This window comes from Armigeres subalbatus, chromosome 1 (genome assembly GCF_024139115.2).
Source record: "Armigeres subalbatus isolate Guangzhou_Male chromosome 1, GZ_Asu_2, whole genome shotgun sequence".
In the NCBI taxonomy this organism is placed as follows: Eukaryota; Metazoa; Arthropoda; class Insecta; order Diptera; family Culicidae; genus Armigeres; species Armigeres subalbatus.
The window spans coordinates 234,415,834-234,434,407 of record NC_085139.1 but is presented as its reverse complement, the minus strand read 5'-3'; the positions used below and the strand labels follow the sequence as shown (position 1 = coordinate 234,434,407).

The 18,574-nt window shown below is 39.6% G+C and overlaps 1 protein-coding gene and 1 long non-coding RNA gene across 2 annotated transcripts; both read right to left on the bottom strand.

The window, feature by feature from the left end:
* Positions 1 to 2,534: 2,534 nt before the first annotated feature.
* On the bottom strand, positions 2,535 to 4,971 carry LOC134211839 (protein zwilch). Its single transcript, XM_062689138.1, has 5 exons — positions 4,835 to 4,971; positions 4,244 to 4,772; positions 3,624 to 4,172; positions 3,489 to 3,562; positions 2,535 to 3,427 (listed from the first exon to the last, which is right to left on the bottom strand). The coding sequence occupies exons 2-5, from the start codon at positions 4,731 to 4,733 to the stop codon at positions 2,636 to 2,638; spliced, it is 1,905 nt and encodes a 634-aa protein (XP_062545122.1). The 5' UTR covers positions 4,734 to 4,772; positions 4,835 to 4,971; the 3' UTR covers positions 2,535 to 2,635.
* A 6,370-nt stretch (positions 4,972 to 11,341) lies between these two features.
* On the bottom strand, positions 11,342 to 12,516 carry LOC134211835 (uncharacterized). The gene is made up of 3 exons (XR_009979114.1): positions 12,395 to 12,516; positions 12,055 to 12,329; positions 11,342 to 11,990 (listed from the first exon to the last, which is right to left on the bottom strand). It is a non-coding gene; the product is annotated as an uncharacterized LOC134211835 (long non-coding RNA).
* Between the last annotated feature and the right edge of the window lie 6,058 nt (positions 12,517 to 18,574).

Sequence of the window (18,574 nt, the reverse complement as noted above, 5' to 3'; positions counted from 1 at the left end):
TCTCTTCGCCGAAAACACACGTATGATTGCCGATGATCTGAAGTACCTATTACGTATTCGATATTGTAGCACTGCAGGTGTGTTGTAAGTGATATATGCTGCGAACGTTTAGAGGTAGTCATTCCATTCAGAACTGCAACATTTCACCCGATCTGGAAACAGTTTTCACAGTGATGATAAAATTCAGAGATGCACACGCACTCCATAAGCTACCCCATCAAAATCAGTAAACGATATTTGAAGGCTCAGGTCCACCAAGGGAAAGAGATTAGATTAATCCTAGTATTGAGAAGTTCAGCTTCTATTGCGCCCGCCGACTGACGAACGCAAACGACCTGCAACTGCTTCCTAGACCATGGCCATTCGCAGCACTTCCTTCCTCCCATATCGGTACATCTGAGAATCACCAAAACCGGTAGTAGAATAGTAGATCTGTAATTAATTTCGAATTAAAAAAACAATGTAGAGAAAACAAAACGTCACTTTACTTGCGGAATAATGCATCAGTGCATTATTCCGCAAGGAAAGATATCGGTTTGTGTTATCTTCACTGCAATACGCCTGCTATTCCTAAATTGTTCATTTTCCTTGCGAGCTCCGTACTATTCAAGGAATGTGAGCAGCGGAATCATTTCTTGACCACTACTTTTCCTATCCATTTGCACAGTACTTTAGAAGTCCATATTATAGATAGTAGAATCTATAGATGAGCGAAAGCATGGCTGAGTCGATTTTTTTGCCCGTGCACACGCGCATATGACGTCACAGCCCTTAACGTTTCCATTGAAATTGTGACGTCATGCTCGTTTGGAGACACGTTTGACAGTTCGTTTGGAGACAGTGGATTTATCTTCGCTCATATATATTCCACTATCTACACGGAAGAAATAAACTACCCAATAGTGAGTTTAATTCACCCAACCTCGAACATCCGTACGGGAAGCCAAAATTGAGTAAGTAGGGTCGAAGTAGTTTGCCTTTACTCCCATGTTAAAAAAGTACCCAACGGAAAATTAATTGACCCAAATTTAAGTTTAATTCACTCAATTTCGACCTCAGGTAATAAAACTCAATATTGGCTTCCCGTATTGAACTGGCGTCGTTGGATTGTTTGGCTCTTTTGTTTTTGACAACAAAAGAAAGAGTGGATGAAAGCGAAGAGAAAAAATAACTCAAAAGTAAGTTTAAAAGTACTCAATTTTGGGTACTTTTTTTCTTCCGTGTATAGTCCATACCACCCTTAATGAAAGAGCGGACTCACTTGCCAAGGTGGGCGCTATGGAAGGTGATATATACGAGCGTCAAATCGCCTTCAATGATTTTTTTTTTTTTCAATTTCTCGTTGTAGTGAATACGAATGAATGTAGTGAATAATAAATAATGTAAATTATAGATAGTAGAATCTTCCACTATCTATAATGTAAATATTATAAAACCTGTGCGTCCCATGCCAAGAATACTAAGTTCTCATACATGGTCAGTGAAACGAGCAACTCATTGTTTCTATGGTAATAATTATGTTTTTCGATTGATGAAAAATCGCGGTAAGCTATGATTTGCTGACATAACTTGAGTTTAGTTTTATGAACATTATTTTGGCAGATGGACTCAAAAATAATTTGGTCCTTTAATCAAAATTTTCAAGAATTTCAGGAAATACTGAAATCGCTCTGGTATTGATCACCACACTAGTCAGCAGGCCTTGCTCAGTTGGCAACGAAAATGGGATGAAGGAGATTTGGGTAGGTGGTTACATTCCATTCTCCCGCAGGACTCGAAAAGACCTTGGTTCAAGGGGTTTGACCTTAGCCGAGACTTTATTAAGGTAATGTGTCAGCAATCGATGCGGTTGTGGGGCAGGCTATCAGGACATCAATCACGTTGTCTGGAACTGTCCCGAATAGGGCCATGTCCACCTTGTATTCTCCCACTCCGCTCGGTAGAAACGTTTTGCTTGTATCTTTGCAGTTTGTCCCTGTTCTGCACCACACCAATCGTCATGGGAAGACTGTATCAACGCTACCTACGAACATCAATATAAGCCCAAGGACCTATCCCATCCAATTTTTTTTGTATGTGCACCTTAACCTCGACCAAGCCGCGAGTTTTTCGGCTCCCCAACACTAACATACGAGCATAAGAAGCAAAAGATGAAATTGTAATAAAATTTCAATTGACTTTTGGCTCCGTTATGCCTTCGAGCGCTTGAGCCTTCAAATAAACGGTAATTTTTAAAAAAAAGTCGGCCCATTGCATTACCGGAGGTGTACAGGATCCATAAGTAAGTAAGTAAGTAGCTGATCCTTGTGCTAATTGCCGTGGCAGCAAACAGGGCCTACTTTCCAGGTCAAGTTTTCCCTCGACCGCACATTGAGCACATTTTGTTGCATTTTCAAGCGTCAAATCTTTGGGAACATTCTGTGGAATCGATCAATTTGTCGACAACGGAGTTGTTTGTAACGGTATTTTTTTTAGCTCGATACGATTTTGTTACGGTCAGATGATGTTATGCCAGTAAAAGGAACAAAGCAAGATTATTTTATGATTAAAGACTTTCTTTCCATGGAAATAATGCCATCAATCCTTACAAAATATACCTACATTATTAAATCTTAAGAAAAACACAAAAAAATATTCACATACTCCAGTTATTACTAATCTTGGTATACTCCAGACACCAATAGGCATTTTTAATTTCCCCACCCTCGGCTTTCAGCTGTGGAAACAAATTGGTGGGCAAAATTGGCTCCGAGCTCTGATAGAAAATGCTCTCCACCGTGCGGAACTTGCTCCGGCTAGTCATCCCAACCTTCCTGATGTATGGACTGCTATTCTCCACCAGCTCAATAATCGTGTTGTTCAGAATCGGAATCTCCAGCTTGTCCGACTTCCTCGATCTCATTTCCTCGAAACTTACCGTTGGTCGCGAGAAATATTCCTCCGCCACCTGCGGATAGATGCTGGTCAGCTTGAGGTGCGATTCGATCGACAGAAGGTGCTCCAACAGCAAATGCACCTGGGCAAGCTTTCCGATCTTCATGTTGGCCTCGTCTGCATTGAAATAGCTGTTGCGGATAGCTCCATCATCGTCATGTTCCTCGCTGGTGCCAGCCCGAGAGAGCATTGCCGTTTTACGGCTCTGCGACGAAGTGACCGGAACAGCTTCGTACATTGATTTTCGAACGCTGGACGCGCGGGACGCATCTCTCGAATCGGACCCGCCTGTATTTCGACCGACCCGGTCGAGATCTAGGTTGCAAATTTTGCTCTCGTGGAAAATGATTTGATAGTCTTTGAAGATTTTTTCGAGACCGATTTCCAGCAGAAGCTCAAACGGTTCCGCACCAGTCAAAATCGGTATAGCCAGTCGGCCTTGGGCGATGGATTTGATCAACTGAGCCAGGCGATTGTTGTTGCTTGGGATATTCTGTTGGAACCATTATTAGTTCAATATTCTTCTTTTGATTTGTAGCTGCAAAGGTACTTACTGCTAAATTACTTCTGGATGCTATTTTGAAGATGAAAGTCAAAACGTCCTTCAAATCGTCGTAACAAGAGCAATCTACAACAAAACACAAAAATTAATAATATTATTTTTTCTTATATATAAATTATAAACTTACATTTAAGCACACTCCAAAGCCGATCGGTAACGTCCACCGCCGTTCTGGTTTTAACCCGTTCCACAATGGAATCAATTTGACCCAGTTTATAATCAGTTGACTCAACCACGCAGAATTCAGTCAGAATCTTGTGGGTCTTTTCCTTTATCACGCTAATATCCAACGATCCGACATAGCTTTCATCGTCCGCATTGGGCCGACCCTCGCTCCGTATCTGCAGTATCCGGTCCTTGATCGTCTCGAGGAAGTGCAACTGACTCCAGAAATATTCCGCCACCGATTGGGTCTCGTCTACCACAATCGACTGCCGCAGGACAATGTCCGCCTTCTGGTTGATGCAAAACGAAGGGTTCTGTGAGTGGGTTATCCACCGGAGTTTGATGCTTATATGCGACTGGATTTTGTACCATAATTCGATGCTCGTTTCCAGCTCCTTTGAAAATCCGGCAGCTTTGGCCTCATGGACCCTTTGTAGCCGGACCATCGTCAGCTGGCTCTCGGGAAAATATCCCAGAAGTTTGACCGCTCCTCGGACGAACTTCTTCTCACCTAAAAAAAGTTCATTCAATAAAGAATAATAATGAAAACCAGTGATGAATGGTGTTCAAATAAGTTCTTACCATTTAGCTCAATTTGCATCAGCAAAGTTCGATCCATGTCATTCCCATCGCACAACGCCCACAACTGGCCACATCCTACCATCTGCTTTCCAAGCACTTCCTGCAGTATGGAACGTCCCTTTTCCACAGTTACCGGTCCAAAGCATTCCTCCTTCTCAAGCCACGGATTCGCCAGACTCAGCACCACTGCCTGATCAACGGACATATCCAGACTCTCCAGTTTTACCTCATCCTTCAGCGGTGACCCGGTCAGGTCCAGCCGGTTCTGCTGCACACTCTCACTCAATTTTGGACTCAGGTGATTCCCATCGGTCAGCATGGCACCGCTTCGGATCTCGTCCTGCTTGTAAATGAAGACAATCTTTCCATCGACGACATCCGCCACAGATTGGATGTACGTCGGAGCAGGAGCAAGTTGGAAATCAATAGATTCGTACGTGTCGCGGAGGAACGCATAAACGTTAGCTAAACTAGCTGTTTCGACAGGCATCTTTTAAGAAAATTTGGAAAAACTGTAAATTTCCTTGATCTGAAATAAGGTGTAACCAACAAGTTATCGAATGATTAATAAATTTTTAATTATTTAAGTACAATATTATAGATTCCGGAATCGCGGACCGTTCGACCGTTGGCGTTGATGTTTTTGTTTGTTTCAAAATCATGACACAAAAGCGTCGAGACGCGGTAGCGCGCGATCAAAGCAGATCAAAGTTAATGTAAATACTGACAGGTGATGTCTTCTGTAAAACAAGCGAACCGCATTTAGGTCAACCAGCCCCGTGGCAAGAGATGCTTCTCAGCGTAGCGAACATCTTCGTGAATATGTCCAGCATACATTTTGAAAAGTACTTCTCCCGAATCGTGCCTTTACAAGCAACTGGATTTTATCCTAAATATTGTTGGCTACACTTTTTCAATTTGGTCAAAAATAATACCAGTTATTATGGGCATGTAAATATAATCCTAAAACATCTTTCAGCACACCATTTATTTCATTTCATTTTCACTAATGAATGTTGTTCGATTTGCATCCCCGGACCATTTCAACTGTGATGCTCGTCACAGTATAAACAATAATAATATCTTTTGTTTGATTCGGAGCGGGAGAACAAGTTACGAAATATGATTTCGTGTAGCGTTTGATTTCACCTGTAGATTCCCTCCAATTCGTAAGTTTATTATATTTTATCATCAAATAACATAATTCCCATGGTCAATGATGTAAATCTTGCAAATTATTTTGAAAACAATTTTCAGATTTAACCAAAACAAATAGTAAACAAAACACATGATGTTTATTTACGTACAATAACAACGGACGGTAATGAGCTACCGTCCGTGAACATGGTGGCTATTGTCAAACCCCTTGTGATAGTATAGGACGCCAGGGGGGTGAGGTCAACTATCCATCAGGGGGGAGTATACTCTACACTGTGCCAGCAAAATACTCTTTAATGGGTAAAAAAGTACCCACTATGAAGTTAAATAGTTCAACTCATTAAAAGAGTAAACATCGTTTACTCATTAATGGGTAAAAGGCCTGTACGTTAAATTCGGGGGTATTTTTTACCCATTATAGAAGAAAATATTTTTGCATAAATGGGTATTTTTTACACTTGTTTTCAGAAATCATTTGAAATTTGATTTTTAGGAAATTTACCATACAAACGTCACATTACAGGGGGTTCATGGTCGGGTCAATGTAATAATTTCTATTTTATTTCAATACAAATTAAGCGATTTAGCTTCATAATAAATAAATATTAAAACTCCATGTTCGCCTGTCTGCCTCACCGGGTCGCATACCATCGGTATCTGTTCACCCACCGGACCGAGTGTACTATTTAGATCGATATTTTATATCTTCTGCTAGCCTCAGCGGGGATACAAAGAACATCTACAGCGGCTTCCTCTGAGACCAATCCCGGAATCGACGCCTTTCCAAAGTTCATATATGAACATATAGAACCGTCTTTGATTGCGTTCGTGAACTAAAATAGGTTAGATTGTTTAATTTGTATTTAATAAATGAAAATCGAAAGTTCTTACCATTCTTCCTCCATGTATTCCATAAATGCAAATTGTTTGTTGCATCCGATCCAAATTTTCAAGGGAAATTTGCTCGATTTCTCGAGCGAGACTCGATCCTTGTTGAGGCGGGAAGACCAAACCATCATATTCTTCGGATGCTTCTCAATCTGTCATCTTGAAACAGATTGTCCTGCCCTTATCAGTGTTGTTATAGGATAACCCCACCGGACCGAGTCGATCGCCTGTCCCACTTTTGCACACCTTCCGAAAAAGTCCGTTGATTGCGAAGCGTTGATACCGCTGCTGCTGGGAATGATGCATGATGAAGGCTGATTTACGGGAACTTGTTTGCAACGCTCAACTCGTTTTTCACCCATTAATGGGTAAAAACCTAGAACTTGTAAATGGGCATAAAATACGCATTATATGAAAAAATTAATCACCCATTATTTTGACAGGTCCATATATCGTCAAATAAGGGGTGATTTTTACTCTTTAAAGAGTATTGCCGGGTTTACAGTGTAGTATACTATTTATACTCTATACTAGGGAGTATACACTGATAAAAATTTAGCAGTAGATTCAACAACGCAAACCTGTTTAGCTTTAAGGTGCCGTCAGACGTTGCAAGCAAATCACTCGCAACGAGCATTTTGCTCTCAGAAAGTGACAACTGTCAAAAATTTTCCTGTCTGACTACACTGAAAATGATTGCATGCAAACAAATGACAACTCGTAAGTAAACGCTCGCTTGCAATGTGTGACTGCTAAGCGTTAAAAATTTTCAACTCGCAGAAACGAAATTGCGCTTGCTAGTGCAGCACTAGCAAATTTTTCGCTCGCAAAAGTGAAAACGTTTTCAGGTGGCAGTGTTGCACTGCAAAAATAGGAATGAAATTAGATTTTGTGGCCGAAAAACAAGTTTTTCGTTTTTGTTTATATTTGCATGAGAGTAAATCTGTCATTTGCTTAAAGTAAAAAATTGCTACGTGTGACTGCAATTGCGAGTGCTCTCAGAAATCATTCGCTCGCACGAGTGATTTGCTTGCAACGTCTGACGGAGCCTTTACCATGCAATAACGTAGTAGAGATAATGTCAATGTAATGTAAGGATGACCATGATTTAGTTGACATTACTATGGAATGGCATCGGACCGATTACCATGAGCCATGTAGTAATCACAACTATACATTTCGTGAATAGCACTTCGAATAAACCATTTTACTATGACCATTCATTGTTATAGTCAATGCAACATAGTAAAATTTCATCTGTGTTTATTCCATCCGTTCCAAAGTGAAATTGTTCATTTGCCATATTTTGCTGTGCGAGTAGTTCAATTCCGATTCCCAACTTTTATTCGGATTTTTTTTTATAAATTGCAGTAAGTAGTTCAAACAAGTGAATTATATGCAAATCTAATCTCGTATGTATTTTTGAAATACTTTCAGATTTTCAGTGCGGAATGAAATACGGTACAAAAAACTTCTTTCCGGGAGCATATATCTTTCATCTTGCCGGTGTGTACATTATGCTGCTTCTGATGATGGTGCGTCAAGAATTTACTGAAAACGATTGCTACACTGAGATGAAATCACCATTATATTTTATGTGCGTGAATCATATAAAAAAGATTCGATTTGAGTTACCCCCACTTCATGTGCAGCATTTAAAATCCTTTTATCAACAAGGATATTTAAAAACCAACTTAATACAATATAAAGGTGATCTATTTATATGCCATTGGAATTGCCGATGAATTTTATGTGCAATGGTTGATAGTTGATAACTATCAATACTTGCACATAAAACTCAATAGCAAACTATAATAGATATTTTCGGGTGTAATGTTGATGTCTGGATACAATTTTTCGCTGGCGGCAAAATGTAAGCGTATAAACTGAATATCTAAATTATTTACTAATGAATTTTCACTTTTCAGTGTTATTATGGTTCCTATCATGCGCGCACCGTGGATTGTGTCACCTGCAACAGTGTCGCGAATCGCGTTCGGTTTCCTTATTTCCCGGTCAAAGTTATGAATCGCCGAACTGCGATACCAGAAAAATGACATCCGGAATACGCCTTCTACCCGGGATGGAGTCGACGCTGCCTTCAAAAGGAGGATTCTCGTTGTATCATGCAAACCGGGACACATGATTTTTCATGATGCGGAACTTTGTGAAAGTTTCTCCCAGTACAACCGATTCGCTTCAGTGGGAACCAAACATCATCGCCGTGGCGTTTCTACTTGGACAGTAAGTTAAGCAGTTGGCCACAGTTACTACCGAGCAAATCATCCCCATGGATTAAAGGCATGTATCGGTACCGGAAAAAGATCGTCGAATATCATCAATCCAACACTGAAAACATCGGTTCCTCCACCATCCGTTAAATAGAAGCACATCCGTTACCAACTTTCAGCCCCTCCTTCAGGGCCGGTTCAGCCCTGGCAGCAATACCCACTTCCGCACTCAATATTATCCACCGACCGGACCTACAAGAAATGCATAGCTATGCTAGTGCCATCATTGAGTGTAATCATTGTCATTTTACCATTCTTGCAGAAAAATAAAAACCTTTCAATACATATATTGCTTTTTGATAAACTTTATTTTATAATAAAAACAATCCGAATGCATTTGGTTTATAAAGCAGGGCACACGAATAATATTTGCAGCTGCATTTAGAGTTTATTGGTAGAACTAATTCAATTATATTAGATGTGCTTTCATTTTATATGTGCGTTGCACATAAAATTGAAGAGTCACAAAATTTTCAAGTTTTATGTGCATGGTTAATAAAAAATATTTGCAAAGCTTGATTGCAAAAATATATGTGCGGTGCACATACAATGTAGATGCAAAATAAGCTCAGTGTATATTGCTTTGCCTGTCGTCTGGCGGTTGGAATCAATCCGTAGACCCGACGTACGCCCAAAGCTAAATGCTCGGGAGCAGGAACCCTCGCGTATCTCATGATTGAACAATCTGGTTGAATATCATTCCTGCAGTTGGAAATTGTGGACAGTTTCCACCGCTGGAATGACATTCAACCGGACTAGGCAATCACAACATATGCGGCAGTCCTGCCTCCAGAGCATTTCACATTGAGTCTATACGGCAAGATTGATTCTGATTGATTCCAACTATACCACACGATCAATTTGTATAATTCTGCTAATAAATCTTCCATCTCAGCATCTATTTATTATGTATAATAATCAAGATAATAATAAAATATCTAATTTAAAATGAAAATTAATTTGTTGTTGTTTATAAGAATTCCAAAATAACCACCATACCATACCTATACTATGGAAAACCTTCGTTATAGTTCAATTTACCATGTTCATGTCATTGCATTCATAGTAATTTTAACAACAAATATTGTCAACCATGCTCACTGCCAAAAATATCTATATAAGATATATGTGTCGCCGTTATAAATTTTTGCAATAGCTCCACCCTAATATAATCGATATAGTACCACACATAAATTAAATAGTTGCTAATTCGAGACCACACATAAACTTCATTTGGATATATATTTTATTAGTAGTTCGCGTGGAGAATGGTTATGTGTGCGCTGATATACATCATAAGTTAAATCTATGGATTTTTGCCAATAAATATGTGTGGATTTTTAGTAGTGCTAGAGTACCTCGCTCAGAAAAGCATAGTACAGTTGACTACAAACATGGTAATGTCAAAAAGGTTATACGTTCTACCGAAATCAAGTGGTAAAATGTATTTAATTTAACCCTCAGTATGGTAGGCGTTACTATGCCGTTTCTTTCAGTGTACGCTTATAAGCCTGTCATCCACGAACAAATAGACTAACGCAAAATGAACTCCCCCAAGAAATTATGACGTTTGAGCGGGTCGCATAATGAACGCAAAATGAACTTTTGTTCAAGAAAACGACCCGCTCAAATGTCAAAATCCATCGGGTGAGTGAATTCGATGAACCCCTGCATAAGTCTATCAAGCCTACACTGAAAATAATGTTGAAGTAACAATAACCATGGAACAGCGCTTAAAATTACTATTTAAGTATGTTTTTGACATAAACGAAAACATATTTAAAATAAAAACACATTTGTAAATTTTACTACACGCATGGTTAAAATAACAACATTATATGGTGAAGAAAATTTACAAAGCAAAGAACATTCTCAGGCCAACATCGAGAATGATATGGGTGGCAAATCAATTTAGCTGCGGATAATTAAGTACTAATCTGCACAATCAAATACCTTGGGGATAATGGTGAGTATTTATTTAAGTTTAATGTGTTAAAGGAAACACTCGTGGCTGTTGAAGAATCTCATTATTATTCCTTGCATTTTTGTCTTACAGACTATCGTTCTATTCGTTACTGAAAGTGGTTCGTATGGATTCATACTGGCTCGGAATATTCATCAAGGAAGTGCAGGTTCTCAGGTATTACGAGAATCAAGAATGTAATGACCAAAGTGATCAGACGTAGGTGCCATACAAGTAACTGCTGTCGCTGAAAGATTCCTGTTGCTGCCGAAAACTTACACTGAGCTTAATTACCATCTAGATTTTATGTACATTGCACATAGATTTTTGCAATCAAGCTTTGCAAATAACTTTTATTAATCATGCACATAAAACTTGAAAATTTGGGGCTCTTCAATTTTATGTGCAACGCACTTATAAAATAAATGCACATCTCAAGCTCTATCTGGAATAAGGGCGAATGTCGCAAGAGAGGATTCTCTTCGTCGACTTCCCCTCTTTTGAATAAAAGTGACGAACGGCATATTTCTTTGTGGTTTATACCCTCAGAACGATAGAAAACAATGCAAACTTGCATTCTAAAGTGATAAACTGCGAAGAAATCCACTGCTTGTCACTTTTATTCAAAGGAGGGGAAGTCGACGAAGAGAATTCTCTCTTGCGACATTCGCCCTTTTACCAGATAGAGCTTGATCTAATCTAATTCAATTTGCTTTTCCAACATAATCTAAATGCAGCTGCAAATATTATTCATGTGGTCTGCTTCATAAACCAAATGTACTTAGTTTAGTTTTTTGTATTATTTAAAAAATAGGTTAACAAAAACACAATGTATTTAAATAAAAGTTTTTAAGTATAATTTTCTGTTAGAGGAATAAAATCACACAATCGATGGTATAATGAATTACTATGCAGTACAGTATCTTTGGGTCGTACACTAATTACGTAAGCACTTAGAAGGAAGGGGGTCTGTCATTTTCTTACTTTGCATATAAACAAAGAATAATTTGTATGGGAAAAATCTTACAAGGGGAAGGGGGTTTCGAAAAACCCAGAAAAAAATGCTTACGTAATGAATGGTCGACCCCTATATAGATTGGTACTAGCGATGCTTCTCTTGGTGATCCGGAGAGTGGACAGTATAGTGCGGATGCGAGTAATTCTGCCAGGGTTGATCTGGCATCTTTTCCGAAGGAGGGGGTACCGTAGAGTTGTAGCAAATGCTGGCACGTTTCATCGGTGGTGATGATTTGCTTGATGGCAACTGCAGCAGACTGGCTGGAAGTGGCTTGGGGATTGGTTGCATGTACAACAGCTCCGGCACCTGATGATAAATGTCTTCCAGAATTTTCATTTTTCGTCAGCAATCGGCAGCATTCACAGCAGCAACTTACTAGCCAGGACCACGGCGATAATTTATGGCTCCCACAGCAGCGAAACGGTTTTACTAGAAGAATCATTCCCAAATTATTCACCATCAGTTACTGAAGCCTATTTAAATATTTGCTTACCATGAACGAATAAGAATGGTCCACTTGCAGGTCAAAATTAATCATTTGTAATTATTTCCACTCCGTCTTCTTGCTTGGGATCATCTTCAAAGGATGGAAACTTCTGATCTATCAGCTACCACAAAACCAGACAACGCTGATTGCCACCGTGTTGTGGTCCAAGCTCAGAAGTATTCCAACTTTCAGCTTTTATGATGAAACGGGCACACTGCAATCCATTTCGAAGCCGATTCCATCACGGATAGAAGGTTTTTCCGGAACTAGTGTAGGTACAACTGGAGAAATTGAGAAATAAAAACTCACTAGAAGATATTCTGAATATTAAACTAAATTATCTTACATTTTACTGACGGAACGGCGAAATCTTCCAACCACAAATATTCCACTACAAAAATGTCTATTAGAGTTTGCTATTGAGTTTTATGTGCAGGAATTGATAATTATCAACTATCAACCATTGCACATAAAATTCACTGGCAGTTCCAATGACATGTAAAAAGATTACCTATGTGTGGTAGTAGGCTACGATAGAGTTTAGTTTTAAGATTCGGGCTGTCAAGTAAAGACGTTCCCATAGATGGTACCCAGTTATCCTAAGTTATAGAAATATAAACCCATTCAAGAAGTCTGCCTGTAATTATTTAATAGTTCAATTACCACATACTGGGTACGTAGGTCGATTCATCCCGGATCTGGCTACAAAGACATTTGAGCTTAGGCAATTGATGACGAGTAGTGAGTTTGAGTGGACGCCAAGACATACAAAGGCTTTCAACACTTTGAAAAACACGTTGTGCAGTGTTCCAGTACTAGGTTATTTTCACAACGATAAACGAACCAGGGTAATTGCAGACGCCTCCCCGGTGGGCCTTGGCGCAGTTCTAGTGCAGTTCAACGACGACCTTGAAAACGAGCCGGTGGTGATATCTTACGCAAGCAAATCACTATCACCAACAGAGCGACGATATTGTCAGACAGAGAAGGAAGCACTAGCGATCGTGTGGAGTATCGTGAAGTTTCAACCTACTGGGTCGAGAATTCGAATTGGAAACGGACCACAGACCCTTGACAATGATCTTCAAAGCTTCTTCTCAACCATCAGGTCGTATCGAACGCTGGGTACTTCGACTCCAACCATTCAAATTCCGTGTAATATATCGACCTGGAAAAGAAAACATCGCCGATTCGTTATCAAGATTATCCCAATCTGAGGAAATAACGGAAGTGGATCAAGTAGATGACCGTCTGTATATTCATGCCATTAATGAATCCGTCGCAATTGACGTGTCAGAAATCAAAGCAGCTTTGGACTCTGACCCAGCGTTACAGCTAGTGAAAGAAGCTATAACATCTGGTATATGGAACACAGATGCGATGCTGGAAGGTGCGAAAGATTATATACCATTTCAAAAAGACTTGGCTCTGCTTGAAGATAACATTATTCGTGGATGTAGGTTAGTAATTCCACACAGTTTGCGGCCCAGGATGCTACAATTAGCCCACGAAGGACACCCTGGGGAAACGGGAATGATCACACGACTGCGGGACAGAGTATGGTGGCCCGGCATGGACAAAGAAGCAAGGAAAACTGTAAGAGAATGTGAAGGATGCCGTTTAGTCAGCCGTCCCTCAGTTCCCGAGTCAATGACCCGACGAAAAATGTCTGCTGAACCATGGATCGACGCAGCAATAGATTTCCTGGGTCCACTTCCGTCTGGCAACTACTTGCTAGTGATCGTGGAGTATTTCAGTCGTTACAAAGATGTATGTATCATGAGTACAATCATCTCGGAAGATACTATCAAGAACATAGAACCCATATTTGTGCGGCTGGGCTATCCACGAACGTTAACGTTGGACAACGGAAGGCAATTCATCAGTTCTGAATTTGACAATTACTGTCGTGCCAGAAATATACAGCTAAATCACACCGCACCATACTGGCCTCAGGCGAACGGTGAAGTAGAGCGACAGAATAGCTCGCTGTTAAAGCGCCTCAAAATTAGTCATGCTTTAAATCGTGATTGGAAAACCGATCTCCTCGATTACCTCATGATGTACAACACCACGCCACATTGTACGACGGGAAAGACGCCAACCGAACTTCTGAAAGGAAAAACTATTCGATCAAAAATTCCTTCAATAAGCGACATTGAAACAATGTCAAACATACACGGAGAAGCGCAAGACAGAGACACAGTAAGGAAGCACCAAGGAAAAATCTATGAAGATCGAAGACGCCATGCTCGGTCATCAGAAATCAAAGAAGGAGACTGTGTATTACTACAAAACCTCCTCTCAAGTCATAAACTGTCGACAACCTTCAATCCAGTGGAATATACTGTAACAGAGAGAAGAGGTAATCGTATCAAGGTAATAGATCCAATTTCAGGTAACAGGTATGAGCGCAACTTGGCTCATGTGAAGAGGGTGGACAAATCCGATACCATATTGCCATCAACAATGGATCCGGTCCCGATGGCACCATCTTCGTTGATCGTGTCTCCAGCAACAACACCTGGACCAAGCCGCGTTCCAATCGCTTCGACTCTAATGACAGTTTCCCCTGTTCACAGGCCATCTAGGTGTATAACAAAACCGTCGTGGCAAAAGGACTATATCACACAAATTACGACGGACAAATCCCCGTAAAGAAAGGGAGATGTGGTAGTAGGCTACGATAGAGTTTAGTTTTAAGATTCGGGCTGTCAAGTAAAGACGTTCCCATAGATGGTACCCAGTTATCCTAAGTTATAGAAATATAAACCCATTCAAGAAGTCTGCCTGTAATTATTTAATAGTTCAATTACCACACTATGTATTATATATAGATGGCTAATAAATATCCTTGTTGATGAATTCATTTTAAATGCTGCATATGAAGTCGTGATAACTCCTGTCGAATCATTTTTATATGATTTGCGCACATAGAATATATCGCTGATTTAATTTCAGTGTAGAAAATCTGGAGGAATGACGGATTGCAATTTTTATTCGTACTTACTCCAACATGTTTTATCACAAATATTCTTTATCATGCGCCAATGTTCTATTAGTTAAACAATAAATGCTAATAAATGTTCAATGCAAACATTAAATCAAGACAAAATTTTCGAAACGACTTATCTGCTTTTGTAAACAAAGATTCAAACGACGATTTGACGAATCTGATAGCTCTCCCACGCAAACCAACACCATCAACAGGTAGCGGAAACCTTCACCTACCTAGTGATGGTGTTGGTTCGCGTGGGAGAGCTATCAGATTCGTCAAATCGTCGTTTGAATCTTTGTTTACAAAAGCAGTTAAGTCGTTTTGAAAATTTTGTCTTGAAATAAACCAAAACTCTAGATTGCTTTGAGAATAGGTCGTATGTGCAAAAGAGAGTCTCTCTTTGGATCTATTCTTTTTCGATTATTATGAAACTATACAAAGATTTACTTCGAATTTCTTGGCAGATATTCAAAGACAATAGCAATGTCTATCATGCTGAAGTGGAAATGTAGCAAAATATACAAAACTAGCCGATATATTGGCGAAAGAGAGCGTGATCAAAGAGAATCTCTCGTTTGCACATACGACCTATTCTCAAAGCAATCTAGAACACTAATCATTTCCTTATAGCCCTTCCATCCCCACATCAGTGTTGGTACCGTGTTTACAAAACTTTCCTTTGTTTGCTGTTAGAACTGTCATATTTTTCTTGTTTGCTGTTAGAAAACAGCAAACAATCCGTTGATACACTATAGGCTCCGTCAGACGTTGCAAGCAAATCACTCGTGCGAGCGAATGATTTCTGAGAGCACTCGCAATTGCAGTCACACGTAGCAGTTTTTTACTTTAGGCAAATGACAGATTTACTCTCACACTCACGTAAAATACCTTCCGAAGTTTATAAGTTTGCCTTATGAAAATTAGCCACAAGGAATCGGCTTGGAATTCATAAGGCAGCCTTATGAACCAGCATGAACTTTGGATGAACATGATCCATAATGAACATATATGTTTATCTTATGTTTATTGTACTTCCAGTTGAAAACCGAAGTGAGCTCTCGCGACAATCGAGTTTTCTCCCGTTTCCTTTTGTCGCAACTACGTCACGACTAGTGCGCATCATGGCGCACGGCGGTGGCATAGATGCGCACTAGTCGCGATGCAGTTGCGACATCAGGAAATAAGGAAAAACTCAATCGTCGCGAGAGCTCACTTCGGTTTTCAACTGGAAGCACAATACCTTACTAGTTTCATTGCGCAACCTTAAGAAATTTCATAAGTTGGATTAATGAAATTCTTACGATTTCAATATATATATTTTTATCCATGAATTATTTATTTAAGTAAAAATATAGTTGTTTAAGTGAATAAAAGCAGGTGGCTGTACTTTCTTTATTTTATCATCATTACCATTGACCATATTTACAATTTTGAACAAGAATCGTGCTAGAATATAGTTCGTTTTGACCAATAAAATGACAATGCAATTTTGGCATGCTGAAGGTACACTCGGTGGTAGCATTACTGCTGATTGAACTTTTGTGCTCATCTCGAAACAGCTGCTGGTGGTAATACTAAATACCGGCAATGAGGTTGAGTTTAACGACGAAGTTCTAGCAGTCGTATATTTATTCGCAGTTTACTGCAGGCTGTAACAGAGAAAACAAATTTGTAGAAATAGATTCATGTCTAAGGATCATATGAATGGCTTATATGTGGCATGTAAGCATGTAAGGAATTTTAAAGAATGTGTGAGCGATATAAATCGGGTCTAGAGTGTGCCTTATCGAAGACTATCAAGAAGACTATATACTTACTTGAGCTGCGATTAATACTTGGCATTCGATTGATAGCGTCAGAAAAAATCTTCTGCTAGCTTCAAAAACTCTTCTTTTAATAGTTTCTTTTGATGAAGCGAAATCCATTTGCTAAAGACAGCCATTTATCGACGCCTTATGCGATATGACCAACAATTTTTCCTTGTATAATCACTATACTTAGTCGCTTGTGGATCTCCTCCGAAAACTGTTGCATAAATCGCTGAATCTTTGTCTTGATCGACAGTAGACGCATTGACGAATACATAGACGGAGGGGTGGCCATTTTTCCGGGCACCACTATATACCCCTGGGGAGTGACGGATTACAATTATTACAATCACTCGACCATTGAGAAGCCCCTCAATTCGAATCACGTCAGATTGACAACAGTTGTCATTTCCATTTTTGTTTACCTCTGATGGTGATTCTCTGATTCAAAAAAACAACAAAGTCCGAAACAACAAAGAAAAAATTATCGAACCGATCCATCTTGTCTACTGTATAGAGCAGTCGTAGTAGCAATCGAACCGTAGGAAGAGGAAAGATTAAGAACTCAGTTGGTGTGCGACTTGTAGACCACCGAAATCGACCACAAGAAATTTCCTCAATTTAGCAGTGCGGTTGGAATTGCAAATGCCTTGTAGGTATATGCCGACAAAAATGAACATGGTAAGATACCCTTATGTTTATTTATCAGTGATATTTATTTTTGCTATGTATAACAGGATACTACATGGTTCGGAGCAGCAAAGATCCTACCGGAAGTGGTGCAAGAAAATTCCTTATTTTGTGACAGAGAGCATCGGAGCGCTTAACAAAGCATCAATTAGTTTGACAAATAAAACTTCGGAAGGATGTTCGGTTCGGAAGTCCCGACTTCCGAATTCTAACGTGGTGCTGTACCGACAATATCGCGAAGCGCTATTCAGCGCACCACTTCCGAAGTTAGGTTTAACGTATGGATTGTGAGAAAAATCCAACTTCGCTAGCCCCCAATTTCGGGTTTCAACTGGATTGAGTATATTACACAAATGTAACGCAACGCATTTAATGTTGGTTTTGTTTCTCTGTAATTTATGGGCGATGTAAATTGTTTGAATATTGTGTACATTTGTATATGTTTTTCGCATTTGCATAGCTTTTTTACTACATCGCTCAAATTACATCGATGAGTTTTACATTTTTTGTTGCTAACGAGAAAAAAGGAATCAGCGGAAAAAGTCAATGTTTACGTTTGAGACTTTCGCCCTTATGAAACAACAATGTCGTATCTTTCTATGACGTTGTCCTCAAATTTCCTAACTGCTTAATATTTGGTGCTCTCAGATACATATTCAATTACAGAGTACTCACGTGCCAGGATCGTTCGGAAATCCGTAAAATGAAACCGTATCTCCGGTTCGGCTTCCGCATCCGAGCACCACACATTTTTTGCCCATTTTTCATTTTCCGGTTACGATGACACGAGCGAACAGCGAACCAGGTTCCGGTCCTCTCCGTTTTGTTAATGGAAGCGGCTCTCATTCACAAAGAAACATATTCATTTTAAAACATTAATATTTATTTTTGTACGATTCACAACCGAAACGACGACGCAAGGTGAGGGAAAAAAAACAAACAGACAAACTGTCAAAACGTTGAGAGGGGTAAGTCAGCGCTCGTAAAATAAATATTTATGTAATTCGTCACCCACGAGGGGTATTCCCGG